The sequence below is a fragment of the Accipiter gentilis genome, chromosome 33 (assembly GCF_929443795.1).
Source record: "Accipiter gentilis chromosome 33, bAccGen1.1, whole genome shotgun sequence".
NCBI lineage: Eukaryota > Metazoa > Chordata > Aves > Accipitriformes > Accipitridae > Astur > Astur gentilis.
The window spans coordinates 4,168,576-4,196,516 of NC_064912.1; the positions used below are offsets into that span (position 1 = coordinate 4,168,576).

The 27,941-nt window shown below is 38.5% G+C and overlaps 1 protein-coding gene across 1 annotated transcript in view; it reads right to left on the reverse strand.

The window, feature by feature from the left end:
• IL20RB (interleukin 20 receptor subunit beta) overlaps nucleotides 1–27,083 on the reverse strand; it is a 31,906-nt gene extending 4,823 nt beyond the window's left edge. The window contains exons 1-4 of the mRNA XM_049791671.1: nucleotides 27,012–27,083; nucleotides 9,251–9,332; nucleotides 3,551–3,677; nucleotides 2,635–2,825 (exon numbers count right to left, since the gene is read on the reverse strand). Coding sequence (XP_049647628.1) covers nucleotides 2,635–2,825; nucleotides 3,551–3,677; nucleotides 9,251–9,332; nucleotides 27,012–27,083 — 472 coding nt within the window. The remainder of the gene's footprint in view (nucleotides 1–2,634; nucleotides 2,826–3,550; nucleotides 3,678–9,250; nucleotides 9,333–27,011) is intronic.
• Nucleotides 27,084–27,941: the final 858 nt, after the last annotated feature.

Consider the following 27,941-nt stretch of genomic DNA (forward strand, 5'->3'; position numbering starts at 1 on the left):
GACCATGACTGGCATTGCGAATAGGAGTTTGGCAATAGCTGAGTTGCACAGAACTTGAAAGTTTTTGAATTTTCTCCAGTGTGATCAACAGCGGCAGAACCAGCTGGGCGACCAGAAGTTGAGACACCAGATCAGGCCAGTTCTTCTGCTCCTGGGCATTAGCTTAGCACTAACATACAGAACAGGAACTGTGAAACCACTGCTTCTTCATGGGAATTTTGGCACTTATTCAAAGGTGAAGGAAAAAGCAACATGAGCCTCAGGATAACTCTGGCAGTTCATATGAATCCTGATTTTCCTTTAGTATCTACATGGTTTTAGATAGACTTGGGCTGATGACCTGCTGTGACTTAAGTTTTTGTAAATATATGCAAGTAAATTTGTAGGTGATTTGGTTCTTCCTTACTTTGATATTCAAAGCTTGGTTTGGTCTGGGATTCAGCTGTGAGGAGTACTAGTGAAACAATCAGAGTCAATCAAGCATGGATGAAACTACTCACTGTACATTTGTGAATTGGGAATTAAGGCAGTACAGAGATCACATTTGCACTACTTATCTATGCCTTTCTTTACCACTCTGTTGTCACTGAAACTGGTTTCAACCTCCTTGCTTTCAAGAAAGAAAGGAAAGCAACGTATAGCCACATACAAAAGAGATGTTCTTAGTAGAATTTGCTTGAATTGCCATCAAGACTGAGCAATATGAAAACATAAAATCCAAGTATGTTCATGATGAGTGTGACACAAATGAGAGGCCTGGAGAACTACGTTATACATTTAAATTAAAAGCTGAGAATCAGCTTAACACAATGTCTCAAAATAAAAAAAAAAAGTGATAAGATCATTTGGAGGTTAAAAAAAAATACTGGGCTAATGTATTAACAAATGGACACTGCAACTACTAACCAAACAGGAGCACTTATATTTATCTTTGTGTTGGCACACTGGATACCAACTAACCTTTTGAATTTTGATAAATGAAGAAGACTGAATAAATTGTTAGTTTTAGGAAGATCTTTTAAAAGTGTTTTCCATGTGTTATCATACTTTATGTGTATCTACACCTAAGGCTTTGACATTAGAGTTATTTAGTCTAGAATACTGTGGGCTGTGCTGATGCCCTGACTGTCTATGAACCACATATGGAACCTGTGGGCTGTGCTTTGAATTCCTTAGTTCCTCTCAGACTTAATGCCAGGTTTCCTAAGAGATGTGAAAGCAGAGACAAGGGAAAGTGAGCAGTAGAAATGCATAAGGACAAGAACTTAGGTGACTTTTCTTTCTCCTTTAAACATTTTTCCATATATGCATATTCACATTGCAGCCCATTGCAAGCTGAATCCTCTGAACTTTTACAGCTTAGCCAGAGGATTGTTTTGAGGTCTCTAAGACACAGGACCAAGCTGTCAAATACTTCACTGTACCATGAGAAAGTTGCTGCTTTTTTTCATTAAGAGGGTTAAGCTAAGGAATATCCTTCCCCTATCTCTGCCTGACAGTGTGGTCTGTGTCTCAACTCTCTGCCTCTGTAGCTGCTAGAAAAGGGAAAGATTTTTCATGGCTCAACTCTATGCCACCATAGCTCCTGGAAAAGGGAAGGATTTTTCATCTAAAGCACTATCTAGAAAACATTTCCACACCAAGAGACACACTCACCAATTTAGGCAGCACTTCTGAGAGGGCTGCTTTGACTAAGTGCTCTGTATGAGTGAGGACTGCTCACTCATGAAGTAGTAGATAACTTCCAATGACTGATGAAGGTTTAAGATCAGGTCAGCTCTGGACTCAGACAGAAAATTTCTCCCCTGGCTAAAACTGATGACTGCTGCCCATCTCAGACTCAGAGTTGCACTCTAATAGTGACCTCAGCAGAGGTTTTCCACCATGGTTTTTATTGCTGAAGGCAGTTGACGACATAGCAGAGAACAGAGGTAATGATTCCAGAGAAACACTGGAAATAGTATGCTAATTTTAGGCTGCAACATGATCTTTGGGTTGACCTGGGCCTCAAATTTGCAGGAGTTGGAAGGAAATTGAGAGAATACCTTGCATTGCTAGGACTGCAGCAATGCTACTGTTTCCATTTTTCATTCCTCTTCTGAGGTTACTTCATGTATCTGACAACATGGCAGAAGAGATTCATGTCTGGAAGGGAGCAGGATTTCCAGGACAGCATGAGGCAGAGAGAGGGTGTCATGGTTGTTTTCTAGAGTAAGTGCTTCCATAGGATCGGGTTCTGGACCCTCAGAAGTGACTAGATGACATGGATTAGATGGAGCATTGACAGCAACCCTGATTGATCAGAACTCTTTGAAATCAGGGGCAAGAGTGGCCAACATGCCAAAATAAATGCCTATAGTCCTCTTACCTATCTTTGAAGCCCTTGAAATTCAAGCCCTGGTAAATTTGGCCCTGCCTCAGGAGGAACTCATACCCAAGAACACAGCATGGCTGTCTAAGAGTGTAACATCCCAACCCAGTATGACAGGACCTCAGAAGTAGTGTGTGCTCTGTGTGTTCATGGGCTTTGTGTGACATGCACAGTACACAAACATGCACGTCAGCAATCCCGCAACACCAAACTCTGAGAAATTAACGTGACCGATGTAGCTTAAGCCAAATAGCAGGACTCACTTGTGACACGATTGAAGAAACCTTTCAGGTTGCCCCACTCTGATCTTCTAGTACCAACATCTGCCCTTACACGCAGGTTATAGGCCACAGTGGCTGAGATATCCTCTGTGATGTTACACACTGTGGATGTGATGAGTGAACATTCACAGATGGGAATCCAGCTTTCATTGGCGTACTCTCGTTCATACTCCCTGAGGAAAGGAAAAGAAAGCAGACAGGCAACAGTCTGATAGGAGATGTATCTGTGACATGGGCTAAGGCTGCTTACTGCTTCTTTGCAGTACTGGGATACATTGGGGCTGGAATACCAGGGGTGTATGAAACCAGTATGGGTGTGTTTTAGATCTTATCAAGAGAAAATCTCCCAGAGCCAGCTTGTTCATGAGCCAAATGCAGCATGATATTGTAGGAGGTGGGGATAGCCAACGCAGTGTTAATGCATCAAATCCTGCCCACTCACTTGACTTGATCATCCCTGGTAAACCAGAATTCCAAAGCCATACTGTGATGCAAGCCATTGCTCAAGACTATCAGAAACCTCCTGTAATGTGGTTTAAATGTTTAAAAGATTAATGCTGAATAAATCTCAAACATTTTATCTTTCCTCTTCTAAATAAACTGTTGCTAATCTTCCTAACTTTTGAATTCTTTGGACAGAGGCAGTTTTCATATGTGGGCTTAATACAAACCTTGGATTATTCAGGTATCTATTAACCTATAAACAGTCTCAGAATTGGAGCAAAAGGATACTCCCCCCCCCCCCCCCCCCCCCGCCTTGTGATCAACAGTGCTGGATTATCAAACTTCTTTTGCTTGTGAACTGAAGAGCACTCAAGACATCCAAACAGTGCAGGATTTTAAGTCTAAGTAAACACTGTTCAAAGAGCAAATAAGAAGAAAAAAACCCAGAAGTTACCCCTGAAACTCAACAGAGTATCTCACAGTTTCTCCCTGGATGATCACAGGACTCCAAGTTAAGAAGTGTTTCATGTTGGTAGAAAGAATAGAGATATTCTGAGGTGCTGGCAACAAAGCATCTTCACCTAAAATTCCCAGCAAAAGAAAAAAAAGAAAGAAAGAAAAAAGGTATATGAATGTACTAGGAAAAAAGTTTAGACGAATAGTGCAAAACTGTGTTTTGCATCAGAAATACACACTCTTCATTTCACTACTGTCACTTCAGTGTTTGAAAGTATTTTAGAGAGAAGAAGAAATGACAACCAAAGAGCAAATGACAGAGCAGTTAGGCTGGCACTGCTTACAGAAAGGCAAAGCACACCTCTTAATTATTTCAGAGTTTTTCATTGTATCAGTAAAACAGTGAGAAAAGTTCAAGCTTTTATAAAGCCATCCAATTTGATTTAATGAAGTCAAGTAACAGATACTCTGTTGCATCCCATAGACTGTTCCAATGGATGTAATGGTTCAAAATGTGCTATTTCTTTCCAGGCTTGACTGGACTGGACGCTGTAGAAGATCATAGCTCTGTTAGAGCTTTTTTTTTCATGTTGCAAGATTCTAATGAGTTCTTGTAGGCTGTAATCAAAGTACCTTTTAACAGAATAAACTTATTCAGTGGACTATAAATGAAATTATTATATTACTCTGAGATCGTCAAAGCATAAGCATGGGACAGTACCAACAGTGTAGTTAATTTTATCCTACGGCATCTTAATGTAAAATCTGCAGCAGTGTTTGGACCAGAGCACAGAAAGCACTGTGCACAATCTGCACTACACTATGGGAACAGACTTATCTCTGTTCTGCTACTTTCCAGTCCCAAGAAAATTATGTTTTCTCTGCTTAGCAGGGAATGGTTCCCAAAGGAACCATTAGAAGGGAGGAATAGATGGAGCAGTTTCAACCAACTCAGTGTAGCAGTGGTCATTTCAACACTCTCCCAGAAACAAGGTAACTGTTCTATCACAATATATCTATATTACCTAAAGATTATTTCCTAATTATTTTTTTTTAATAACATCTATTTAACTTAACAAGGTCTATCTTCCATTAGGCTTTAACTGTCATTAAAAGAGGGTATCTTCTTTTAAGCTGTGTTTACAAAGTTAACCAGCTAATGTCAGTTATTCTACCCAGGATCAAAACTAGGTTGACAAGTCCATGAGCAATGCTTTCATGATGATTATTCTTTTAAAGCATTGGAACAACATTGGTCTTCTTTCTGCCCTTAGAATATTCCCTGTATTCATACCTTTATAAAATCACTAATGATGTGGAGAACCTTGATGCCAACTCTTCTATGATTCTTTGGCATGTTACATGGATCTGTTGACACAATGCTTAGCAGTTCTTTAAACTAAAAGTCAGATATCTCTGGGATGAGAAGCTTTATTCCTTGACATTTAGATAGCAGCAGAGTCACTGTCTGCCATGTCAGCAGTTTTATCACTACTGGCTGGTTGGAGGTCCCTACTAGCGTCAAGGCACTTTTTGTCTTAAAAAAAAAAAAAAAAAAAAAAAAAGTCTTTATTGACCTTCGCTCTGCAGCTTAACCACCTGTTTGGTCTCTTGTATTCTCCATGTTTCTCAACATTTAGAATGTTTGCTACTACTTTTCCTTGTACTCTTGGTTCCCATGTTAATTTTGGGAGTTGGCATACCTAAGTATGTGAATTACGTAACAGACTTCAGTTACATGATCAGACGCTAGTTTTTCCACATGACTCACACACATAAAGATGTTCCAGGTCTGAACAGGGGTGAACTGCACTGGAGTGTTTCCTACATTTTTAAGTCCTTGACTTTAGGACTTTATGGATATATATTTTTTTGTATTCAACAGTACTGAACCCTATCTTATTAAACTGCCTGGAAACCAATTTTGAAAGAAGAAGAAGATAGTTCTGAATTGGACTATCTACCTTTTAATGGCCTAAAGATTATTTTGTATCTGGTTGAGACCAATCTTCATCTCCTGGCTATGCTTAGCTTAGTATACTGTTCTCCTGGTTTGCTGGCAAAACCAATGACTCTCCTACTGGCAGAGTGAGACCTGTGACCTCACTTCAGCTGAACCACAAAAGTTCATATAGAGACTCTAAGGTTTCTTTCTTAATTTCATTAGGAAAAACTCTGGGCCTAATGACAGTGTATGTGTCTCTAAAAAAAATTCGCTGATGTAAATTTCTGTTTGGTATTAACAGATTCAGGATGGCCACAAATTCTGCTACTTGTAAGAACCCTTCTCCAAGAAAAAAAATAAAAATAAAAACCTAATGCTCATACGTGTTATCTCCAGAGCATATTTGCTGATTTTTACAGGGCCACATACCTTCTGTGGCAAAGTCCTACCACACAGCAGCTATTCATTCAATGTCATGGAGTGTTTGCACTTCAGTGTCAGAAAACTAAGTCTCCAGCACTGCAGCTAAGACAGTGGTGGTGGGGTATAGTGTTATGGACATATAGTTCACGCGAATTGTGCACTAGTTTGGACATCTGCCTTCAGATGAAGGGAACTGCATCCCTAGAGAAAAATATTCTTTACCTTTGATAATCAAAGAATATAGAAACAGATATCTGTGTGGGCATAAGTATACACACATATGTATGTGTGTAGTTGTGATGTAAACATTATAAGATTTTGCACTTGTAAGGTTAAATAATTAAATAACAAATACACCAAAGTGGAACTTAGGATTTAGCTTTAGTATGTCTCACTTGATGGTATGTACAGAGATTTTTTTAACTGCATAACCATGCCCTACTGCAAACACAGTGGACAGCCCTCAGGACTGAATTAAAAAGGTGTAAAGCTAAAACCTGAGAACTTTTCATCTAGTACAGAAATTAAATGGGGTCCCTGAGCAATAACAGCAATGATGCACTTCCCTGCTTTCTGCCTGGGACCCAGAGCCATGCTGAAAGTTGTTTTTCAGAAGAGAGGTTCATGCTTTTCCAAAATACTGTTGATGTAGACATGACGTATCCTGTGTCATATCCAAACAAATTATATTCATGGTTTCTCTAATCCATCTGTTGCAACAGCCCACAAAACAATTGCAAGCAAATCCATGTTTAACACTGGGAGAAAAGACAATTCTAGGTTATATAAATAGGGAAAGCACTGAGTGTAAACAGTGAAGTATGTTGTTTCAGTACTAAAATACTTCATTAACTCCAGTCTATGAATTTTGAAGGGAAAAGAAACAACAATCGTACGGAGTGCAGGAGACAACTGGACAGAGACAGCAGGCAGAACCTAGAAGACTGTTAGCCCTGGGCTGTGTACCACTTCCATTTGAGTTTGGATTCACAAGCAATATGTAAATAGCTTCACAGGAAAAGCCAAACTACAGTCTTCCAAGCCAGGGTACTGACTCTTACCCTAACATCTCCAGTCACGCCAAAGAAAAAAAACATGTCCAGATTTTCTCTGTAAATAGCATTTTTGCCTCCTGTCCTATCAGCAGTATATTCCATTTCATTTGTCACACAGAGAATGGATTTCCATTTAAAATGGTGATGACTTCTCTGCTTTAATGTTTTTCTCCTCTTTGTGCTAAATTTAAAGAATCTACAACTAAAACAAACAAAAAAATTTTCATGACCAAGTCCAGTACATTTGCCTGTCTCACTTTTCAGTTTAAAATGCCTTAAATAAACCCTGATAAAATTTCATTGCTCTGGGATAGATTTTGATACATTTCTTTCTCTGTGAATATAAAACACAATAATATTTCATTCCTACTGCTTCATCATTACTTGCTGTTACTTCATCACTACTATCACCACTACTTACTGTTAAATGTAAGTGAACACTGCAAAAATATTAATAAAATTACTTTATTCATAATAGCCTCTCTTTTTAGGGGCTCAACAAACACAAGAAGAAACAGTAACTCCAGGATCAGTGTTGCATAGTGTTCAGAAGTACTTTACCTCATCTGTTCTTTTTCTGGCATGCCCCATAAAATTTTAAATACAAGGGTGAGAAATCCTTCTTTATTGCTGTGCTAATAAGCATTGTCTTCTAACCTCCAGCACTGTACCATTTAATCTCCTTTTTCTAATCTGGAGGACAACAGTGTCACCAGCTTCTTGTATCTTCAAACATAGTCTAACTCTCTGCATTTGAGGAAATATTAGTGAAGGGGAATCTGACAAGGGAATTCTGAACTCTAAATATTGGTGACAAGAAAATAGAGTAATGTCTGTAACACCCCCAAAAGCTAAAGGAATTTCTTTGTAAGCTAAATGGTAAAAATGAAAGCCATACATCTTTAACTCCTAGAAACATAAGATTTTACACAACAATAATAGATTATGCTAAACAATCTCTTTGGCTATAATTAACTGAAGGCTCTGAGAACATCCTCTCCCTCATTTGCCAACTGCACAAACTGACCGCAAAAGGCACGGTCTACCCAGCACCCAGGATAAAAAGCCTAGACTCCCAAGCTAGACAGGAACACACTATCTTCTAACCTGGTGTCTGTTCTTCGCAACCACAGGGGCAGATTTAAACATTCAATCAAAAAATGTTCTTTGCTCAAAAAGGAGACTAGGACACAAATTTTCATATTTCAGGTCAAGTCCAAGGAAGGGGGGACATAGTGTAAGTTATCCCACCTTTCTCTCCTAATGTCTGTCACAGTGTAGAAGACAAAATTGGACAAGTATATGGCTGAGCAAGGCTGGCGGTCACTACACACGCAGACAACATGGCACCTGTGCAGAAATATCACACAACTAGCCAGGCTTTAAACAAAAATGTGGTAAAAATAACCCCAAATTTCTTTAAACAATAGCTGCCCAGCTTTGTCATTTTAAAAAACATTTGTCATAATCTTCCCTATTCCACAGAAATTTTCAGAGCATATGCAACTTGACGCTGAGTCAGTGGTTTCCGTACCTAGCAACTAAGAACTATAAATAGTGATCCAAAGTGTTTTGCTGGCCAAGGAAGCTATAAAACTATTTTTTTCTGAGGCAGAGAACAAAATGGAGCAAGACACAACCTGAATTCAAGAGCTAAGAAGGCACATTTAGAAAGACAGAACTGAGTAAAATCCAAGCACACTGGCAAGCCATGTTTGCTTTCTAGAGGACTGGCCATTGCAAAAACACTGAAGTGTAATCAGGAGATCTGAGGCCAAACTCCTTCTAGGAGATCTGTTTGGAGCCTAGCATTTACTTGGAGAAGCAGATTACAAATTGCACTGCCTTCTTCCAGGGTAAAGGAGAACCTCAGTGAACATTTTTGAGCTATTAATTAGCACTTTATAGCCTTCCTCTCTGATCCTGCATCCACTCCACAGGCAGGGCATCTCCTGTGCTCAAAGAGATCAGCATTACAAGAGGACTTCAAAGTTCAGCTTCTCACAGAACAGTGAAAGAGCAGAGACAAATACAGTATTAGTAAGTTAATTCCCTCCAAATTGAAACTCCCCTTTAGATTTCAGAATTGACTTGCAGAACATAGAACTTATGGATTGTCTTTTTCATTTGCTTATTCTAGCAAGATCACCTGACCTCATACTATTTGGCTTAAGTTTTGTAGAGGCATGTTTAACAAAAGGATGAAAGACTTTTTGTTTCTCACAACCCCTTTGTCTTCTGCCTTAAGTCAACTGAAGATATTTTAGTCATTTACCTGTGAGATTTGGTGCAATCAGAGCGCAGAGGAAGAAACAGATGAGCTTTAGTGACATTTTGCTCACGCTTGTTGACTTTTCCTACATTCATACCCTGTTGGGCAGCTCAGAAGTTCCCCTTCCTAGGTAGGGAGCCCTATCTGAGCCAGCCATGACGCGAGTGAAGTGCAGACTCCAGGAGAATATTGCAAACACCACTTCTCTGCACCAATGCCACAGACCTACATACATTGTTTGTAAGGGTGTAGTTAGAGGGAGTGCCCAAGTTATCTAATGCCAGCATTTCTTTACAGGTCTGTGCAACTGCTCAACTAGATGGCATAACTCTGTTTCACTTAGCAATTATATGTATTAAACAAAGACATTATAAGGAGGAAACAGGATTCATTGGATATTTCCATGTAGGTTATATATCTGTAAATGCTCATTTTCCTGCTCAGCCCCCAGACTAGATAAATCCTGATGCTTCCAAGCACCAGGAAAGTTCCCCAGCATTACTAAGGGATTCCTATAACCACAGACCTTACACAAAGAACTGTGTGCCTCTGAGCTGGCAGAAGGGAGTTGTGTGCTTCAATTTATCTTCAAATATTATTTTTATGGCAGCCGTGTTGGGTGTGTAATGAGGAGGACATTCTGTTTTCAGATCTGATTTGGTGCATGTATCCTAAGGTTTTTCCATCTTCCAAGGTCCATTGCTCTCCATCTCGCCTCTTGAGAAAGGGCAGGCTCTTCAGCTGGATGCAGCTCTGAGATCTTCTTAGAAACCCAAACCACCTGCTGGCTCCAAGGCTGCAGCAGCAGCTACCTTTGTGCTTGTGAGGCTGGTTTCTTCAGAGGCCAAGTGAAAGACAAAATGTAGGTGGAAGCTTTTTATGTTCTACAAAAGGCTATTTAAATTAAATGAAATTCTGACTGTATGGATAATGGGGGAAAAAAGCAAAATCTTATCAAATGCTTTTAACTCTGATGAAAGTGAGTATTGGAAACCTCTCCTCTAAAACCTCTTCCTCCTCCTTTCTGATACCTTTTAATAGCAAATACACGCCTACTGTTTTCAGTGGTGAACTAAAGGGATCTGTCAAAACATGTTTAGTCCATATTGTCTCAGGAAAGAAAGGATTTTATTTATTTATTTATTTATGAAAGAATAAAATTAGTATTTAGTTAATCACACGTCTTCAGATTCTCAGACATACAGGAACAGCACAAGCAACTACACCCCAAAGTTTTCTCCATCCTTCTGTCCTCTCCCTTCCTTCTCTCTTTCTTTCATTTCTTCCTTCCTTTGCCTTCTCTGCCCTTCCTTTCCTTTCCTCCTTTCTTCCTTCTTTCTGTCCTCTTTCCTTCCATCCTTCCTTCAATTCCCTTCTTCCTCCATTCCTTCCTCCCTTCATTCCTTTATCCCTTCCATCCCTCCTCTTCCTCCTTCCCTCCCTCCTTTTCCTTCTTCCCTCCATCTTTGGGACAAATTGAAAGGCACATGTTTCTGTATGTTTCCCAAACATGGGAATGTTTTCCTTCCATGGTTGAAGGATGGTCTCTGAAAGTATTTCATAGCTCTCAGGTAAACTTTTATCTTCTTGCTCTTCATTATCCCAGTCTCCTGCTATTTTTATCAAATGTCTGTACTGAGAACCAAAAAGTAGGTATTGTGGTGAGTGACTTCATTTTTGTTGTGAAATGCATGCAATGTCCAAGAGGAAAACATGGATGTGTTTAACAGTATTACCAAAAAGATACTGTGCTTTTGCTGGGAAGCAAAATAAGTATTTGCAGAAGACAGACAAAATTTAATCATTAGTTGAAAAAAATCTGTTCTCTTATAGTACCAAGAAGGTATAAATAAGGCAGTCCTGAGTTTTGAGCTATCATTCAGTTAGGCCTCGATAGCACACCTGGTTCTTCACTAATTTATATCTTGTGGTGCCATAAATATGTGGATGTATACTCTCTGGTGAAACATTTAGACTCGAGTTGAAAAGTATCTCAGAACCCACATGACCTGTAGTGAATTATGCCTCATACCATTCACTTTATTACTGACACATATGTACAGAAAAGAGCTGGTGTACAGTTTAAAAGAAATTTATTGGGATCAGGCACACAGCTAGAAGTTTTCCTTTCCAAAGATTTCTCATTGTCTGTGAGCCAGTCAGCCTCCTTTTCAACAGTGGGGAAAATGAATATAGCCCCATATCACAGTTAATCAGTTATGAGCAATAAAAAAGGTAGAGTGAGTCTGCCATAATAATGAGGATTGCAACTGCTCTGAGTTATCAGCAAGACTCTAAAATGAAAATTATAATAATATTCTACTGTATTTCCTTCCTAGATTATAGCCACCTAAGGCACAACATAAGCATAGAAATGGATTTGTGTGGAAGCTGAAGGTAGTGCATACGCAGGACTAAGTTGTGCAAAACAGGAGGCTTGGGATAGAAGTGATTATTCAGACTACAGCAACAATAAAATAGAAGTGACAAAATACCTTCTGAGATTTTCCCTTATTTTGAACTTGATGAAACAAACATTTTAATAACTTTTCCTTCACAATTATGGTTACATTATTGTTTCTGTGAAATATTTTTACATTTTTAAGCATGTATTTCTAAAAATAAAAGTTATTAAGCATGTATTTCTGAAGATAAACATCTAATCAACTTTGGTTTGTGATACTTGCCTTGTATTTCAAGTAATTCAGGCCAGTAGTTATGCCAGTAAGTCTGGATGTAGACACCTGATTCAGTTCTTTTCTCACTTGCAGATTTGTGATCTTGGATAAGCAACCTGATTTTTCATCACAAAATGAAGCACTGGACTTAGTTAAAACAACAACTTAAGGAGCTAAGAAATGAGAAAAAGATTAAAAATTCACAGAAGAGTAGAAGTCAGTCAAAACTGGAACCGCATCAGTAAGAAATTATGGGTAATTTCCAACAATTCCCTACTTTGGAGGTACTCTGGATTATTTTTGCTCATACAAATCAATGCAAAATGTTGCAAAACTATTTGGATGGTCAGTTTAGCACAGTTTACCATCAGCATCACAACCATTGGCTCAGGAGGTGGACAGAAATGGGATTCTGCTGCATTGAATTTGACTAGTATAATTTTGATGATACTCAAAATCTACATTGAGAAAAAAAGCGACTGTACAGCCCTTGACATGCTGTTTCAAGTCAGCCACCACTTTAACCTTACAAAGAAATAGTGGAGACCTGGATAGAAGAGAAATGGGCACAATATGCAGAGTTGAGCTTTTGGTATGTTTGATACAAATGAGGACTCCTAAAATAAACTGGCAATAAATGCATTTATTAATATTTGGGTAGACTTGGCTTTGCAAGTGAAAGTCAGTAGATGAAAGACAAAGACATACTGAGAAACTGTGGAATTTGCTATAGAGTTTTAACAATTTTTGTAGCAGCTCATGAGGAAAAAATGCTGCCACTGTCAAGAAAAGGAAAAATTGACTGCCCTAGGGCCTGTGAGTATAGTTCTGTTTCTAGTATGTGTGATTGAACAGGGGAATTCCAAAATAGGCCATGACATTTGCCAAACATATTTGCAACAATGATCATTCAGTTTGTAAAACAGAGGAAATCAGTAATGCAAAAAGTTAAGGAAAACAGTTTAATTATTTACTACTATTCTGAAAAAAAATTAAAATAAAAAAAATTGCTCAAAACCCAGAAGGACGCTTACAAACATAAGGCTTGCTGATAGATATGTCAACATTTCCTAAGGGAATACCCAATTTAGAAGGATATCAAAGCAAAATATGTAAATCTGATTGGTTTGTTTACATTCTTAGTAAATCACAGGAAGTTTAGCTGTGAGACTAGCTATTATGTGTAACAGATTTGCTAGGTGAGTGGAAATCGCAGAAATGGTTAAGAAAGCTTGAGAAAAACCATGTGTTCTGGGGAAGAAGTAGTTACCAAACTGAGCTATGCAATTAGTTGCAGGAAGAGATAATATATATGAAATAGGCACTTACTTGGAAATAGGTTTGAAATGTGTGCTGCTAGAACTTGGGAGGGAATTACTGATAGCCAAAGAGATTACTGCTAAGAATACTTGCTTGGATTTCCTTATGATAACAAACATATATAAAGGCTCCGTTGGTATCTTATAAATTCTTTCTGAGGAAGATCCTTTTAAACATGTGCATTAGGTGAAACAAGAAGTTGACAGACTTTTCAGTGATGAATGGTCCTGCATTTGGGGACAGACTTTTGGTACTATTCCCACCATGGTAGCCAAGAATAGTGTTCTGGCAAAAGATGTACAGGGATGGCTTGTGTATAACTTGGAGACTCAGGCAAATCTTTTCTGTATCTAAGGCAATGATGACAGAGGCCTGTTCTCTTTGCTTAGCTTTTTTGGATAAGATGCAAAGAGCGAAAAGGCATAGTTGCAAAATGTGAACTGGAAGGCCTTGTTAAAACTTGCCAAATAAAACAAGTTTAAGGGAAAAATGGATGAACATGTGCTTCCAGAGTGACTTCTGGGTTTGTTGCGACACAGAACTGAAAAGTCAAGTTGCTGCAATGTAAGGAAGCAGAGTGGTCTGGCTAGGAATCTGTTCTTGTACAGAGAACAGGTCACACTGCCCTGGCAAAGTGTATAATTGATAGTGTGAGAAACCAGATTATTAAGTAACCTCCTCACCATTTATCAGTAGAAGAGAAAGAAGTTTGACAGGTAACTGAGAAAATGCATTAAGAACTGCCACTTTAGTCCTGGAACATAGATTTAGGCAAAAAAATACATAGCTACACTGGTTCTTATGTGAATTACAGAAAATTATTTTAAATTAATTTATGGCTCTTACTGCAAATAAGCAATACTGTGGAAGCCATACCTAATTCAATTTCGGTTGTTCACATGTGGTTATTTGCAAGGAAAATGGATTGAAGGAACAGAAAAGAGAAGACCCAGGTAACAATTTGAAAAGAAAGCTTTCAGCTTTCAGTCATATTTGAAAAGCAAGTGGACAGGGTTTTATCTATCACCGCCTCTTTGTTATACTTAGATAACCTGGTGGATGCCAGAACATTTGAATAACTGACTTATTTACATAAGTTTTGTGATAAGCTTAAGCTGTGTATCTGTGGCAGAACCTAAATAAATGTGAATAGTTTAGAATGAGGCAATTTATCAAATACTGAGGAAGAAATTCCCTCTGATTAGAAGACTTGAAGCCTTGCAAAACTGACCAACATGTGTGTAGACTGTCTTCTGTAGACTTCTGCAGGACTTTGTTGTTATTGCAGAACATTTGTTTAAGAATTTACAAACATTGCAAAATGATTACATGAGATATGAGGAAGAGGAAAACCATATTTTGAGAAGCAGTGTGTGGTTGTCATTCTCAGGATTGGAAAAATTTCTAGCAACTGCTCTTATTACAGCTTCCTTATAGTTCAAAATCAGTTTCTTACTGGAGACATGACTGTCTGCAATCCTGTTGAAAAGTAGCTTAGGAGTTAGCAGAGCTGGTTGTGAATACAGTAATTCTGATCCTGCAACTATTTTGTTGGCAACATAAAGCTCCGTGTGGACTAACATAACCAAGCATCAGCATAAATAAGCTGCTGAGCTTCCTGCTGCTGATAAATAAGCTACGTTGATCTGGCTGAATTGGGTGTCTCTACACTGCACTTCAGTGGCATACCAACTAGTACTGTTGTTTACAAGTTGGGAACAAGGCTGACAGAAGAAAATAAATGACTAGAGGGAGAATTACTATATTAAAGCACAACTTTAAGTTCTTCAAAGAGAAATTACAGCACTACCTGAAAGAAATTCCTGGCTATGGTTAAATCCATAAAACATTTTCAAAGCTCTTTATAGGGAAGAATTTTGGTCAGGACAGACACTACATCCCTGAAATAGCCCTTTAAATTCAGTAGTCTTGAAGTATAACTTTAGTACATGGCTGGAAAAAACTCAGTGCTGTGCTTTCACAGCTACCTATGGGCTCGGGCATACAGGTAATATGAAGATTTCTCCAAACGGGGACACTAATTGCAAATACTGCCTTAAGTGTGAAAACAAGGATTTAAGTGCTCAGTGAAATGAGTGGAGTCAGCAAGAAACAGTCATGTTGTTTTCCCATGATCAGTCTAATAGCAAAACTGCCTGGTTTATCCATCCAACTCTCTCCCAAGACTCTCATCTCTACTCTTTCAATGCTTCCAATTATGTAGGTATTTATTTACTCCTTCCATTGAATGGCAGTGTATAATATAGACAAAATGAGTAAAAAAGCTGCTGCGGTACTCTGAATGACATTAGCTGAATGTCTGATTTTCTCCTTTGGTCTTTCAACAAGCATCTTCTCTATGAGTATTAGAGACCCAGTACGGGACACAGGATGGATTCTCAGAAGTTTGCACACCAGTACATATGTGGATCCTGTCAATGGGCTAAGCTAAATAATTCTGTTTAAAAACAGGGCCCAAAGCTCTAAATGTCATTTTTATGTTCATATGAGCATTATCAAACACCTGATCTCCTTTGTTAAAATACATGGAATCCCTGAAATCAGAATGAAACAAAACAGAACAATCACTCATATTTATTTAATGCTTGTAATCCCAAAGGAACTCATAGGCTTAATTTCACATGCAGCAGTCTATTAACCCTTCACTGAAGCTGCTTCTATATATGTAGGGAAGTGTAGTTGGCGTCTAACAATACATAGCAATGTACACACAAGTATATATGAGGGAGTGAAACTTTAGGTGGACACTGAATTTGGACAGGCTGTAACTTCCAGAAGAAATGTGAGGAATAGTAGGTAGGTTCAAGAATGTACATTGGTGTTCTGGTATTGAAGCATTAGGCTGCATGTGTTCAGTGTTAACTGTTTCTTCTCTTGGTGCTTTGCAGAAGTGTTCCCAAAACCTACATCAGAGGGAATCTATGTCTATTATAAACAGAATAACTTTGAACTATTGTACTGGCTATTAAACCTGGTTGCTCACTCTGTGCTGACAGACCATGGCTTGGATTGTGCTGCAGAATAAGTGATGCCTTATGTTCCTGAGCTTGTGGCTCCTAAGGTCAGGAAGGGAGCTGCTTGTGGTGTTACAGCATGCCAGCTAAGAGAGCTTTAGCTCTGCTCCTCTTTCAGTTTAGTTTGCAGAGTTCTACAGACATAACTTAAAATTGTATCAATAGGGGTACAGATATCTGGGAAAAGGGACTTCCTATGAAGTGAAGTAGGAAACAGGGACTTTGAAGGATCAAGTATGTCTTGCTCAGGGTTTAAAGCAAAACCATAAATCAACAATCTGAGCTTAATACCAGAATGTTGAGATAACTGAGTGAAAATTTAAGGGAAATAATGGTTCTATCAAATACTTGCAATTTGATTTGTACAATGCACTGCTTTTGTCTGATTCTCAAACAAGTTGGAATTTATTTAATTATTATTAGGTATTTTCTCATGATATGCACAAGAGTTGACTTTCAAGGAAGACCCTCAAAACAAAAATTTACGTTGTTAAAATGTCTGTGGTAACTTATTATAGACAATAGCTTTTTACTCCTTTACAAATAGTACATTCCAATATACAATATACTATATAGGGATAGAAGGAAGAGGAAATTAACTGTGAATCACAGAAAGGGTGACAATGAATGCTGAATGTTCCCGGGGTCAGTAAGACAACAAAGGGTCAGCAGGATTTAGCAATTGCTTCAGTCGCCACTAAATGTCACTGTTGCTCCACAAAATGGCTGTAGGCACCTTACTTTGTCGAAGATGATTTCTGAAGACAAAAACCTTTGGAAGTTATAATACACGCTTGTGAATGTATTTCTGTTACTTCCTATTACCAACTAATCCAGCTAAGAAAGAACATTAATTTTAGAAAAACGGGCACTTTGTTAACCTTGTCCACAAGATTAAAGAAAAAAAGGAGCCTTTTTTTTCTTAAAACCCCTTGATTACTGGTATGTTTGCTAGAATCACAAATAGAGCAAACCTACTGTATGAAAAAATTTTTTTTTCCAAATTCACTAGAAGTAAGAGAAGCAAAATAAGGCACCCTTATATAAGAAAAAATTGGTTGAATGTATTGTGGTAGTCTCGAAGAGATCCATCCAGCAACTCAGTGCCAAAGGATAATCTGGGAGTCTTGATTTTGGGAACAAGCCTAATGTATATTCTAGTGAGGATTAATATTCTCCTGTTTGAAAACAAGTATCTCTGGGTTGGATGAATGTTTAAATAATTCAAACTGGTCCAAGAATCCCAAGCACAGTGAACAAGAGAGTCTTGCAAAAGACACCACAGAGCTACAATTAACAAAGAAAATACCTTATTTCTATAGGGTGAGACGTTTTTTAGAGTTTTGCTGTGTATATAGCAGTTGCTTTTCATGAATTCCATCTCAGACTTTACAGAAGTAAGGAAATGAGGAAAGAGTGTGTAGAAGAAATGGAATCTAGAAGGATTTTAAGAAAAATTGAGTTAACAGGAAAGAAATAAATATGCTTTGAAGTATTTATGCAGGTGTAGGAGCCAAATTGCAGTATTAAAAGCTCCTGCAGTTCAGAAAATATATGTAAGCCTTCAGCTAAGGGACAATTCTTATTATAAATCATATTTCTTTTCTTACTCATCTTTTTTTTTTTGATCTGGTTATTGCTCAGGACAGTAACATGGGAACGGCATATTTGTTTTTCTCAAGTTCATCTCCTCCAATTACTGTCATTTTCTAATGCATGATCTTACATTCTCTGTTTCTTTACAAACTAAGCCAAATTTAGTGGAGTAGCAGTAGAGTTGGTCTGGGAAGAACTTATTCCACATATGGGGTTATAGCCTGTGGCTGGAGAAATCACTGTGCAATCACTAATACTAATTTTTCATTCTCTCATCTTTTATTATATGGAGCACTATGGCACTTGAATGCCTTCTGTAACTGCAAAACACGCTCGTAAACATACGTTTTTTCTCTGATTTTCAGAAGCTAAAAATGGTATACATTTCAAGATTATATACAATATATGATATATACTGGGACTCCATGGGTGAGAACACATTGCTATTTTATATTGTAATTTAAAAAGAAAGTCTCCAAAGCCATCTCTGTATGGTCCCAGTAACAGCCTGTAGAAGTCCGTAAGATCATGCATACTGAATATTCTGGGCAGATGCAGGAGTGTGCATATGGATGTCTGACTCTTCTTAATGTTTGTAGTTTATAAGAGAGATCATCCATTATTGTTGTCAAAATTCTGTGTTTGGCCTGATGGTCAGATATTGGCAGATGAATATGAAAGTAAACTCAGAAAACACTTCTCACTTAGCCTGCCATCAGGACTAAGGATGAGAATATAAGAATTTTTAAAGAAGATAATCCTGTTTGTGCTGAAGATGTCTTCAGGAACAAAAATGAAGAGAAAAAAGAAATATGTCAGATAGCATAGTTGTGACCAGTCAGAATAATCCACCTGATATTCAAAATTTTATTCTAGACAGTTTAAAAGGTGTGCTTAAAAGCAACCCCTTTAATTCTACCAAATCAGCTCAGAATTACATTTCCTATTTTAGTCTGTTACAGAGGTTCATATACATCTCTTCTAGTCGTCACAGGCTCTCTAGCTTATGAAGTGTTTTGCTCAGAAGAGCTTCTGTTCCATAACATGGTGCTACTGCTACTGATGCAGCAGTCTCCTAGTTCCCCTAGTCTCTAATACTTGTTGCTTAAAAAAATACTGGCTTGGATTCTCTGCTGTTGCTATTCTTTATCAACTTCAGCTACCAATGCTCTACTATTCCTGGAATACCATTTTGCTACACACCATGTGAAGCTTGAGAAGATCAGAAGGATTCTCTGACCTCTGCCTGACATTAATAGGTTGGACAAAGCTATCTGCCATGTGGTAACAGCTGAAGTTCAGCTCACTTATTTGATACCTCTTATTCTTGCCTGTACACAGTAAGTGAGCTTCTGATCCAGTTACACAGGTTTGCCACCACTTGCTGACATCTGTCTGCAGTCTTGATTTAAGGTGAGATACCACACATTAAATAAATGGGTGGAGAAGTGGAAGAGGAAGGATAAGAGAGACAAGGTGCCTTACCCTCTGTTAGCACCGTATGCAACAAGCACGTACTTGGAAACAGCTAATATACCATTAGCATAAACTTCATGATTTCTTATTATTACATGCAAGCATGAGGAATTGAATGAGCGTAGGTGTCCTGGTTTCGGCTGGAATAGAGTTAATTTCTTTCTTTCTAGTGGCTGGTATAGTGTTATGTTTTGTATTCAGTATGAGAAGAATGTTGATAACACACTGATGTTTTCAGTTGTTGCTAAGTAGTGTTTAGACTAAGTCAAGGATTTTTCAGCTTCTCATGCCCAGCCAGCAAGAAGGCTGGAGAGGCACAAGGAGTTGGGAGGGCACACAGCCAAGGCAGCTGACTCAAACTGGCCAAAGGAGTATTCCACACCATGTGACATCATGCCCAGTATATAAACTGGAGGGGAGTTGGCTAGGGCGTGGATCACTGCTTGGGAACTAACTGGGCATTGGTTAGCGAGTGGTGAGCAATTGCATTGTGCATCACTTGTCTTGTATACTCCAAATCTATTATTATTATCATCATCATCTTCCTTTCTGTCCTATTAAACTGTCTTTATCTCGACCCACAAGTTTTACTTTTTTTCGATTCTCTCCCCCATCCCACTGGGTGTAAGCGACTGGCTGTGTGGTGCTTAGTTGCTGGCTGGGGTTAAACTACAACAATAGGCAATATATATTGAATTATTACCTTCAAGTTAGTGGAACTGACCTTAATAAAATTTACAATATAGTTCTGTCTCCTGCTTCTGTTCAAGGAGTCTGCTAATTTTCTTAACATTTGCATGAAAGAAAAGTTAAGGCAACCTTAACTTAACTTAGAGCAAAGCCTGAATTTCTAAGGGCCAAAGCGTTAGTTTTCACAGATCATTGATCTATTTCAAAATAGCCTTAGCCACTTTGAATCATTAATGAAAGGATCACATTTTCTCCTCTGAAGGTACAGGGAACAGTGCTGACACACAGAAATGTTTTGACATCCTCTCAATAAATTTAGACTAGATACAGACTCTAAAATTTTATGATTTCTCTGGTCATCTTATGCTTAACATATATCAGAAGTTCTGAACTACTGCCTTTGATTGTGCTGCACCTCTTTCCTATGTTAAAAATTGAAAGAACCAGAAAGGGGACTCATGAACCTCCCTCTAGGTAGCTTCAGCTTTTGTCCCAACAGAAGTTATTTTATATGCAGCCAGATTCTCATCTCAAGTAATAATTCCATTGCATTCAATGGTCCAAACGTAAAATCCCTTCTCATTTTTACTGTTCTGAGTGACAGTGGCAGTTAGTTCTGTGAAACTCCAATATGGAGATGCAGAACTGAAACCACCATAGTGTTTTATTTCCCTTTAAAAACTAGGCTAATAACATGGACTAAAAAAAAATGTAATCCTGCTCATTATGAATAATCATCTATCTACAGATTATACTCACTGACAAACAGACTTTACATCTTTCTGATGAAAGGCCTCCGGTGATATCTAAGTGAACCTGCTAAGACAATATATAAATTCAGTGATCTTTCTTTATGATAAACTTCATTGTTTTAAGGACTTAGAGAAACTATAGGCCTTCAAAATGCTTTTGGAAAATTTCTTTTTGCAACTTATGATGTCTAAAGTGCCTAGACTTCTAGAAATGCAGTAAAAAACAGACCAAAATGCATCCTTCCAATGTCTTCTCCTGTAATCTATTATCCAAGGCCTTCACGCATACTACATCATCAGAGCAATGCTCTTTGATGACTACTGAGTTCTTTTATAAATTATTCATACATCTTTTTATATCATCTACTGTGGCATCAGCCAGGGACAAACAAATACTACAAACATGACACCAATAAAAAAGAATGCATAATCAGTCTCTAAAAATTCTTTATATTCTGCCAAGTCCTGCACATTGCTGTAGAATTCTAACAGCCACTGGATCCCTATAGTTTGAAGGTCCCCTTCTACAAAAAACATGTTGCTAAATATTATTTGACAAACCGCAACCCATTTTCTACTTTCATAGATATGATTGATTCCTTTTGAACATGGCAGGGGTTTTCGGGTTTTTTTTGTTTGTTCGTTTTGGGGTTTGGTTTTTTTTTATTAATTTTAATACTAGATTTTTAAATCTTATAAACAGTTTAATTCTTTTGTTACTGATGAATAATAGAGACTTCGAAACACAGGTAGAACAGCAAAGCACGCAGAAGCTTGCATGAAAGACATACATGCTTGCTGATGCCATTACTACTACATTTTCAGTAGGGTGAAAGAATTAAGAGAAAGGTAGAGAAATGTAGATATGTGGATGTTGTGAAAAGGTACTCCAGTATGTTGGTATTACTTTAGTAGTACAGACTCCATTCTGTATTTCTTTCATCAGATGGATGGACACTCAGACAGCCTTGGTTCTATACTGTTTTCTTTTCTGGTCTATATGTTGGAACCTAGATATCAGATATTCAGTAAAACTGCAAAGATTTTGGAGAGCAGTTTAGAACTACCTTGAATATTGGAGAAATGGTCTAAAAAATGATAAAATGAAGCAGGGGTGAGTACAAGACAAAGGGTAGTATTAGATCAGTCAGTTGCATGGATGGAAGATGGAAAAAACCTATTACTTGGGAAGTCCCCAGTAGATCTACACCATCAGTCACAAAAGTGCAAGCAATAATCCTTAACTTGGGGCTACCACAATAAAGCAAGTTCAGGAATGACACAACTAACAAGGATCACATGCAATTAGGGATTCCATAGGTGTCCTGTCCTGCAGACATCTTCATGTCCCAATACAATTTCTGAGCACAGCTACAGCCACAAGCACAGATTCACTGTTCTGGAACATGAGGAGGATTTTCAGAACAGGTCAATGAGAAAGGAAGAGTCAGGGAACATAAAACAGTACAGGGCAGGAAACAGAGCAGCATTTCCAATGTTTTGTTTAGAAGGGTTTAATGCCCAGATCTCATCCCTTTATCATGCCATTGCTGAAGTTTTTTTTCTGCTAACATCTGAGGTAATGAGCACAGTAGATCTGATGACATAGGCAGTGGTTTATAGAGTTGACCTTCCTGTGGTAAACATATCTGTTTGAAAATTGTTTCTTCCTTCTTTATCTTTTGAAAGTGTAGTACTTTTCTGACTCAAGGGATGGGAATGGATGCTTTCCATCTGACTATAAGCTTGCATGATCTGTTCCTCGTTAAAGATTGAGCACTAAGATATAGATAGGAGAATGTAGACTCATTCATTTATTGCTCTACTGAAATAACATATATGCTATCATTTATAGTTCCTACAATATTCACTTAGCAATGCAAACCATTTCTTGTGCTTTATCTTCATTCTTTTAATCAGCACAACCTAAGAATTCCCCTGGAATTCATAATCTCTTTCCTATTGCCCCACGTAAGTTATAAAGTTGTTCTCAGTCACCCAGAATTTAATGATTTTTTTTTTTTTTTTAAATGAAATTAAGCTCTGCAGATTCAAACAGCAAAGAAATGAGGCTTATGAGAACAGAACTGGAGATAAGAGCAAACAACACTGCAAGGTCAGCTTCGATCAGCTCTAAAGCTCTTTCTGTAGTTGCTGCTGCTTAAAGTCCCTGCACACCTTTTACAAGTGTGGGAATAGGTTTGAATGTGTTTGGCTACCATACTGCAGCAATGGCAAAAACACTGTCTGTATCACCAGTGCAACCAAATTCACCAACCTTGCCCCAAAGGTGAACAGATGTTCAGTTCTGCCATGGACAGGTATGACAGACACCCCTGGGGTACCTCCCAACTTCCAAACTGAACTGTCAGTATCCTCCAGATCCTAGGGCTTTTATTCTCTTCCAAAGGTACAATATTTTTAAACATCTAAATTCAAACAAAAAAGGTTATCTGCTCCCCCCCTTTTTTTCTCCTATAAGTAATGTTTTCTTTTAGTTCCTATTGCTGCTTTGTCTTTATGACACATTTCATTCTTGGTTTTTCTTTTGATTCATATATGTATTGCTGTATAAGCTTGGCTGTTCTTAGCTATTCTTCATTCAATGAAGACTAAACAGAGTGGTGCCAAACCATTAAAACAATTTGAATTTACAAGGTGAGGCACCCCTCTAAATGATGAATGGCTGAGATTTTGATTTATTACCTTTCTTTTCCATATAAAATGATGACTCCATGAATAAATGAAAGGAGTTTCCTTAAAGCTGAAATGCTGCCAGTATACTACAATCATAGAATCCAAAGCAGATGGCTGTTCTTTCTAAAACCATAAAGTCTATAAAAGCCCAAGATAGAAATAACTGAAAAACAGTGCAGATACAATTGTTAGAAGTCACCTCTCCATTTACAAACACCAGATTATAGATGTTTTGGTAGGTCTTAAAAGAAAGACCTGATAGCTATGCTGTACTTAATTGAAGTTGTAAGTTAACTCTGTATAAAAATTAGAACAGGTCTGGTGGAAGTTAAAATGAATAAACAAACCTGTTAGTTTTTTTCTTTAATATTAACTTTTTATCTTTCTTTTGTTTCTGGTGAAGATGAATGTTCTTGCAGTCACAAGACCTACTTGTGTGTAATTCAGACTTGAGCACTTCCAAGAGGAGGGAAGAAACCATGAGCTCCAAATTTCAAGCCTCATTAGCATCATATGTAAGCCTTACTCTGGACATAACGGGCTCATGGTCTTGTTGCATTCAGTGTAGTTATCTATAAAGAAAAGGATGTCAAAGTAGAATGAGGAAAAACTGTACAGAGTATAACTGAGATTTTTATTTTCCTTTAATTACATAAATTTGTAAATATTCCTTCTCTAAAAAGGCAGTTAACATTGCAAAGTGATCTAGAGTGATCTATACATTGTTATGCCCAACATCAGGCATAAATGGGTAAAAAATATGTAGTATGTCGTTAGTGCTGCTGTGAAGCTGAAAAATTAATTTAATACTTTATTCAACTGTGAAATACAACCACAGGGAATATACTTACTGAAATAAACTGAAATAAAGCATATACTACAAAAGGTTTCTTTTTGCAGCATTGTTTCTGACAGAGTCTAAGAAAAGAGTCTAGAAAGGAGGAAAGCTAGCTCTCCAGCTACTATCCTCTCTGCAGAGTTGACATACACAGGCTCATTATTGCATTATGTTTTATTCAACAAAAATCGCTTTAATGTTGCAGCTTAAATTTAATTCACTAAAGCATCTCCATCTCTTGCCTAATGTGTATCAAGTGTCTGCTTGCTGTTTGCATTTTCTTCAGAATTATGGCAGGGAATCTTTGGAAACAGCAAAATTATATGCAAGCCACAAAACAATGTGGCTGTAATGGGGTAATCGGCCTTCAGCGTAATTAAAGAAACATTCCCTCATCAAAGTAATTCTGCAAGAGACCTAGAGGCTGTATTGTACAAATCACCCACTTAGTAAAATTCTTCATCTGATTTGCATTTAAAACCTAGTTATGCAAATAGGTTTGCTCAGCAGATCACAAGAAATGTAATGACTTAAAAAAAATTACAGTGATTAAACAAACCTGCTTCTCCATAAATCATGTTGTGTAATTCCCTTTTATTCACCTAGAAATATTTCAATTAGTCTGTTATATAAGGTCTTCTGGAAGAGAGGAATTCCTTTGATGCATGCACATAGCCATGTATGATATCCACTCTGAACATGACAATTCTACTTCTCTGAAGTAAAATCATCCCAAAACATGGGAGAAGGCAAATACCTTTTCCTTATCTAATGATTTGTATCAGAGCAGAGGAATTGCATTTGCCATTTCAATCTGAAAGCTTGATTCCCAGTTTAAACTAAAGCAAATGGCAGTGAAAGGTGTTGTGTCAGTGAGAATTAGTAACGCACCATGGAAACGGCTCATTTTAACAATGTTCAAGTTCACTTGTAGCAGATGGTAAAGTCCCATTTCTTAGACTAGCTTTAGCCTTGAGTACCAATACTGGTGTAAGTCTCTAAAATCAGGATATAAGATCTGCAAGTTGTATTTGTGTTTTGCTGCTGTTCCATAGCTACTAATGCTTCAGTTCATATGACCTTTTGTCAAAATAGATTTTTTGTTTCCTTTCATTGTCATAGAATCTATACAAACACAGTACTCCTATAGTACTTTTTTTAATAGCAGGGATAGTCCACTAAGACATGTTAATCTTTCCCTCAAATGCCATTTCAGTACATGATCTAAGGCATTTTAGACAAAACAGTGTATGAGGATGAGCAAAGGAGCTATATTAATGTCTTCTTCAGTCAAACTGTCTAATTTATACTAACAAATAGTCCATACCTTACTACGCCTGGACACACCATGTTTCAGTTGGAGTATCTCACATCTAACAAACTCCAGGACTAGAATTTGGGGATTTGCAGCCATTTAAGCCAGTTCGAGCTACTTGTTTCAGCTGCTGAGACAGTCTGAACAAATTAGTCTCTTCCTTAGAATTATTCGGACACTAGCTGTTAGGTGACCTTGGGTACAGGCTCAGATTGTGACCTTGTGTCTTAAGCATCGGGAAATCTAATTTCATTTAAATGTGTCATTGCAACTACTGCCTCTGCAGCATTATTGTGCTTGACCCCTTGTGTTCCTTCCCTAGGCCAGGCTTCCCTTGCTGCTCCCTGACACCATCTTTGAGATGTCTCAATCTTTAACAGTTCCAACCCCAAGGGCACTCACCCAGGAAATGGAGGGAATAACAGGATTTCCATGCTGCATCTGATGATTTTACATGCAGTCAGAAAGGATCTGACACATGGGAGTATTTTGAAAAGAGGATTTTAGTTTCAGTGGAGCTAGATGAGGTTATAAATTGATTGTTGAAAATTTTTAAAGACTACTGTTTTGTAGTGATTGAACACTTCATTGTGTTGCTTTATTTTGATGTTACTGGGAAAAAAGTGCTATTTTTTGTTTACCTTGAGAGAATTCCTAAGTTTCTCTGATATTTGTACATTCCCTTTCCACTCTAGGGTGTATAGACTTTATGGTAGTTAGTCTGTAAAACTGAGGTGAAATATCATTATCTACCTGATTTACTAGATTTGCATTATCTGAGCTTTGGCGTGAAGGAAAAACATGGAAAAATAAAAAATACCACCAGAACTTATAAAAAATGTTAACCATTAAATTCTCAAACTTATGAAAGACTACAGCCCCATAATTCCCATCAGCGTTAGTTTGCATCACATAACTGTCCCCCAGGCACTATAATTTAGCAGCACATAAAGAACAAAAGTAGAGTTCTCTTTTCTCTTCTTGCCTCCTCCCCCTTTCCATTTCCTACCAAGCCTTCAGAGAACGAGTGCTTGCAAAGAAAAGCCCAGAAGTATATGAGGGTTCCTGGCAATGCTAGACGGTGGAGGAGGAAGCAAGAAAGCAGCCATGAAAAAAATGAAAGTGACTCAAGCAGATATTAAATCTTGACTTCGGAAACAGGCTAAGAATTCTCATGTTTAATGAAGTATAAAATATTAAAGTTAGCTTAAGGAGACTGGTCTCCTCCTGTCCTTAACGTTAACTTCTGTCACTCTGTGACTCTATTCCCATTTATGTGAGGGGGGAATAAATATTTTTAAAGGCTCTGACAAATACATTTTAGAACTCTCATATGAGTTGCCACTGAGTAACGTAACAGTATTTACCCGTTTTGGTGTCTGAAGGTTTCTGTTCAGAGCAAGTTTCTTACAAACCTTCTCCACCCAAAAGCGAACCATCTTCACGATAGCAAGTGTTGCTGTACGCCGGGCACCTCGCAAGCCTCACAGTCCCGTCAGCGTGAGGGAGCTGCTGCCTCTGGCGGCTTCGGCTTCCCAAGGTTTGAACAGTCCGCGGAGACCCCCAGCGCCGCTGCGCCCCCTCTCGCGAGGCGGCAGCCTGCCGCCCGGTCCTTCCACACACACCGGGCCCTCCGGGCCCCAGAAGCCCCTCACACGGCCCCAGAAGCCCCTCACACGGCCCCAGAAGCCCCTCACACGGCCCCAGAAGCCCCTCACACGGCCCCAGAAGCCCCTCAGGCCTCACACTCCCCTCGGCAACCGCTCGCCTCGGCTTCCCGCCTTTTAAACCGCCCGCGGGCCCGCCCGCCCGGCCCCGCTCGCGCCCGCCCAACTCTCGCGAGACCTGCCACGGGCGGCGGCGCGGGAGTCCCTCGCGCGCCTCGTGCTCGCCTCGTTTCGCGCACTTGTCAGCAGGCGTCCATCTTTGGGAGCAGTGGCGGTGGTGTTGTGAGGGGAGGAGGGGAAGAAGTAGAGTTACAGGCTTCTGAGGGATGAGAAGTTACTCAGCGGTTAGTCGTACCCAAGAGAGAAGCCTGCAAAAGAAGACACTGGAGAAATCTTTGTACAATGCAGAACAGAAACTCTCTGTGTGTGTTTTATTCACCCTAAGAACAGCAATCAAACTCTGGATGTTTTCAAAAACAAGTGCGGCTGACTTTTTCATTTCAGCTTTGGTGTCTAAATTACAATTGACTATCAAAACTTCCATGTGAAAAAGAAATCTTATGTGTGAAAAGAAAAATTGAAACAGCAGAGTGGACAGTGTTCTGTGTCAAAAATTCTGTGCAAAAAGAA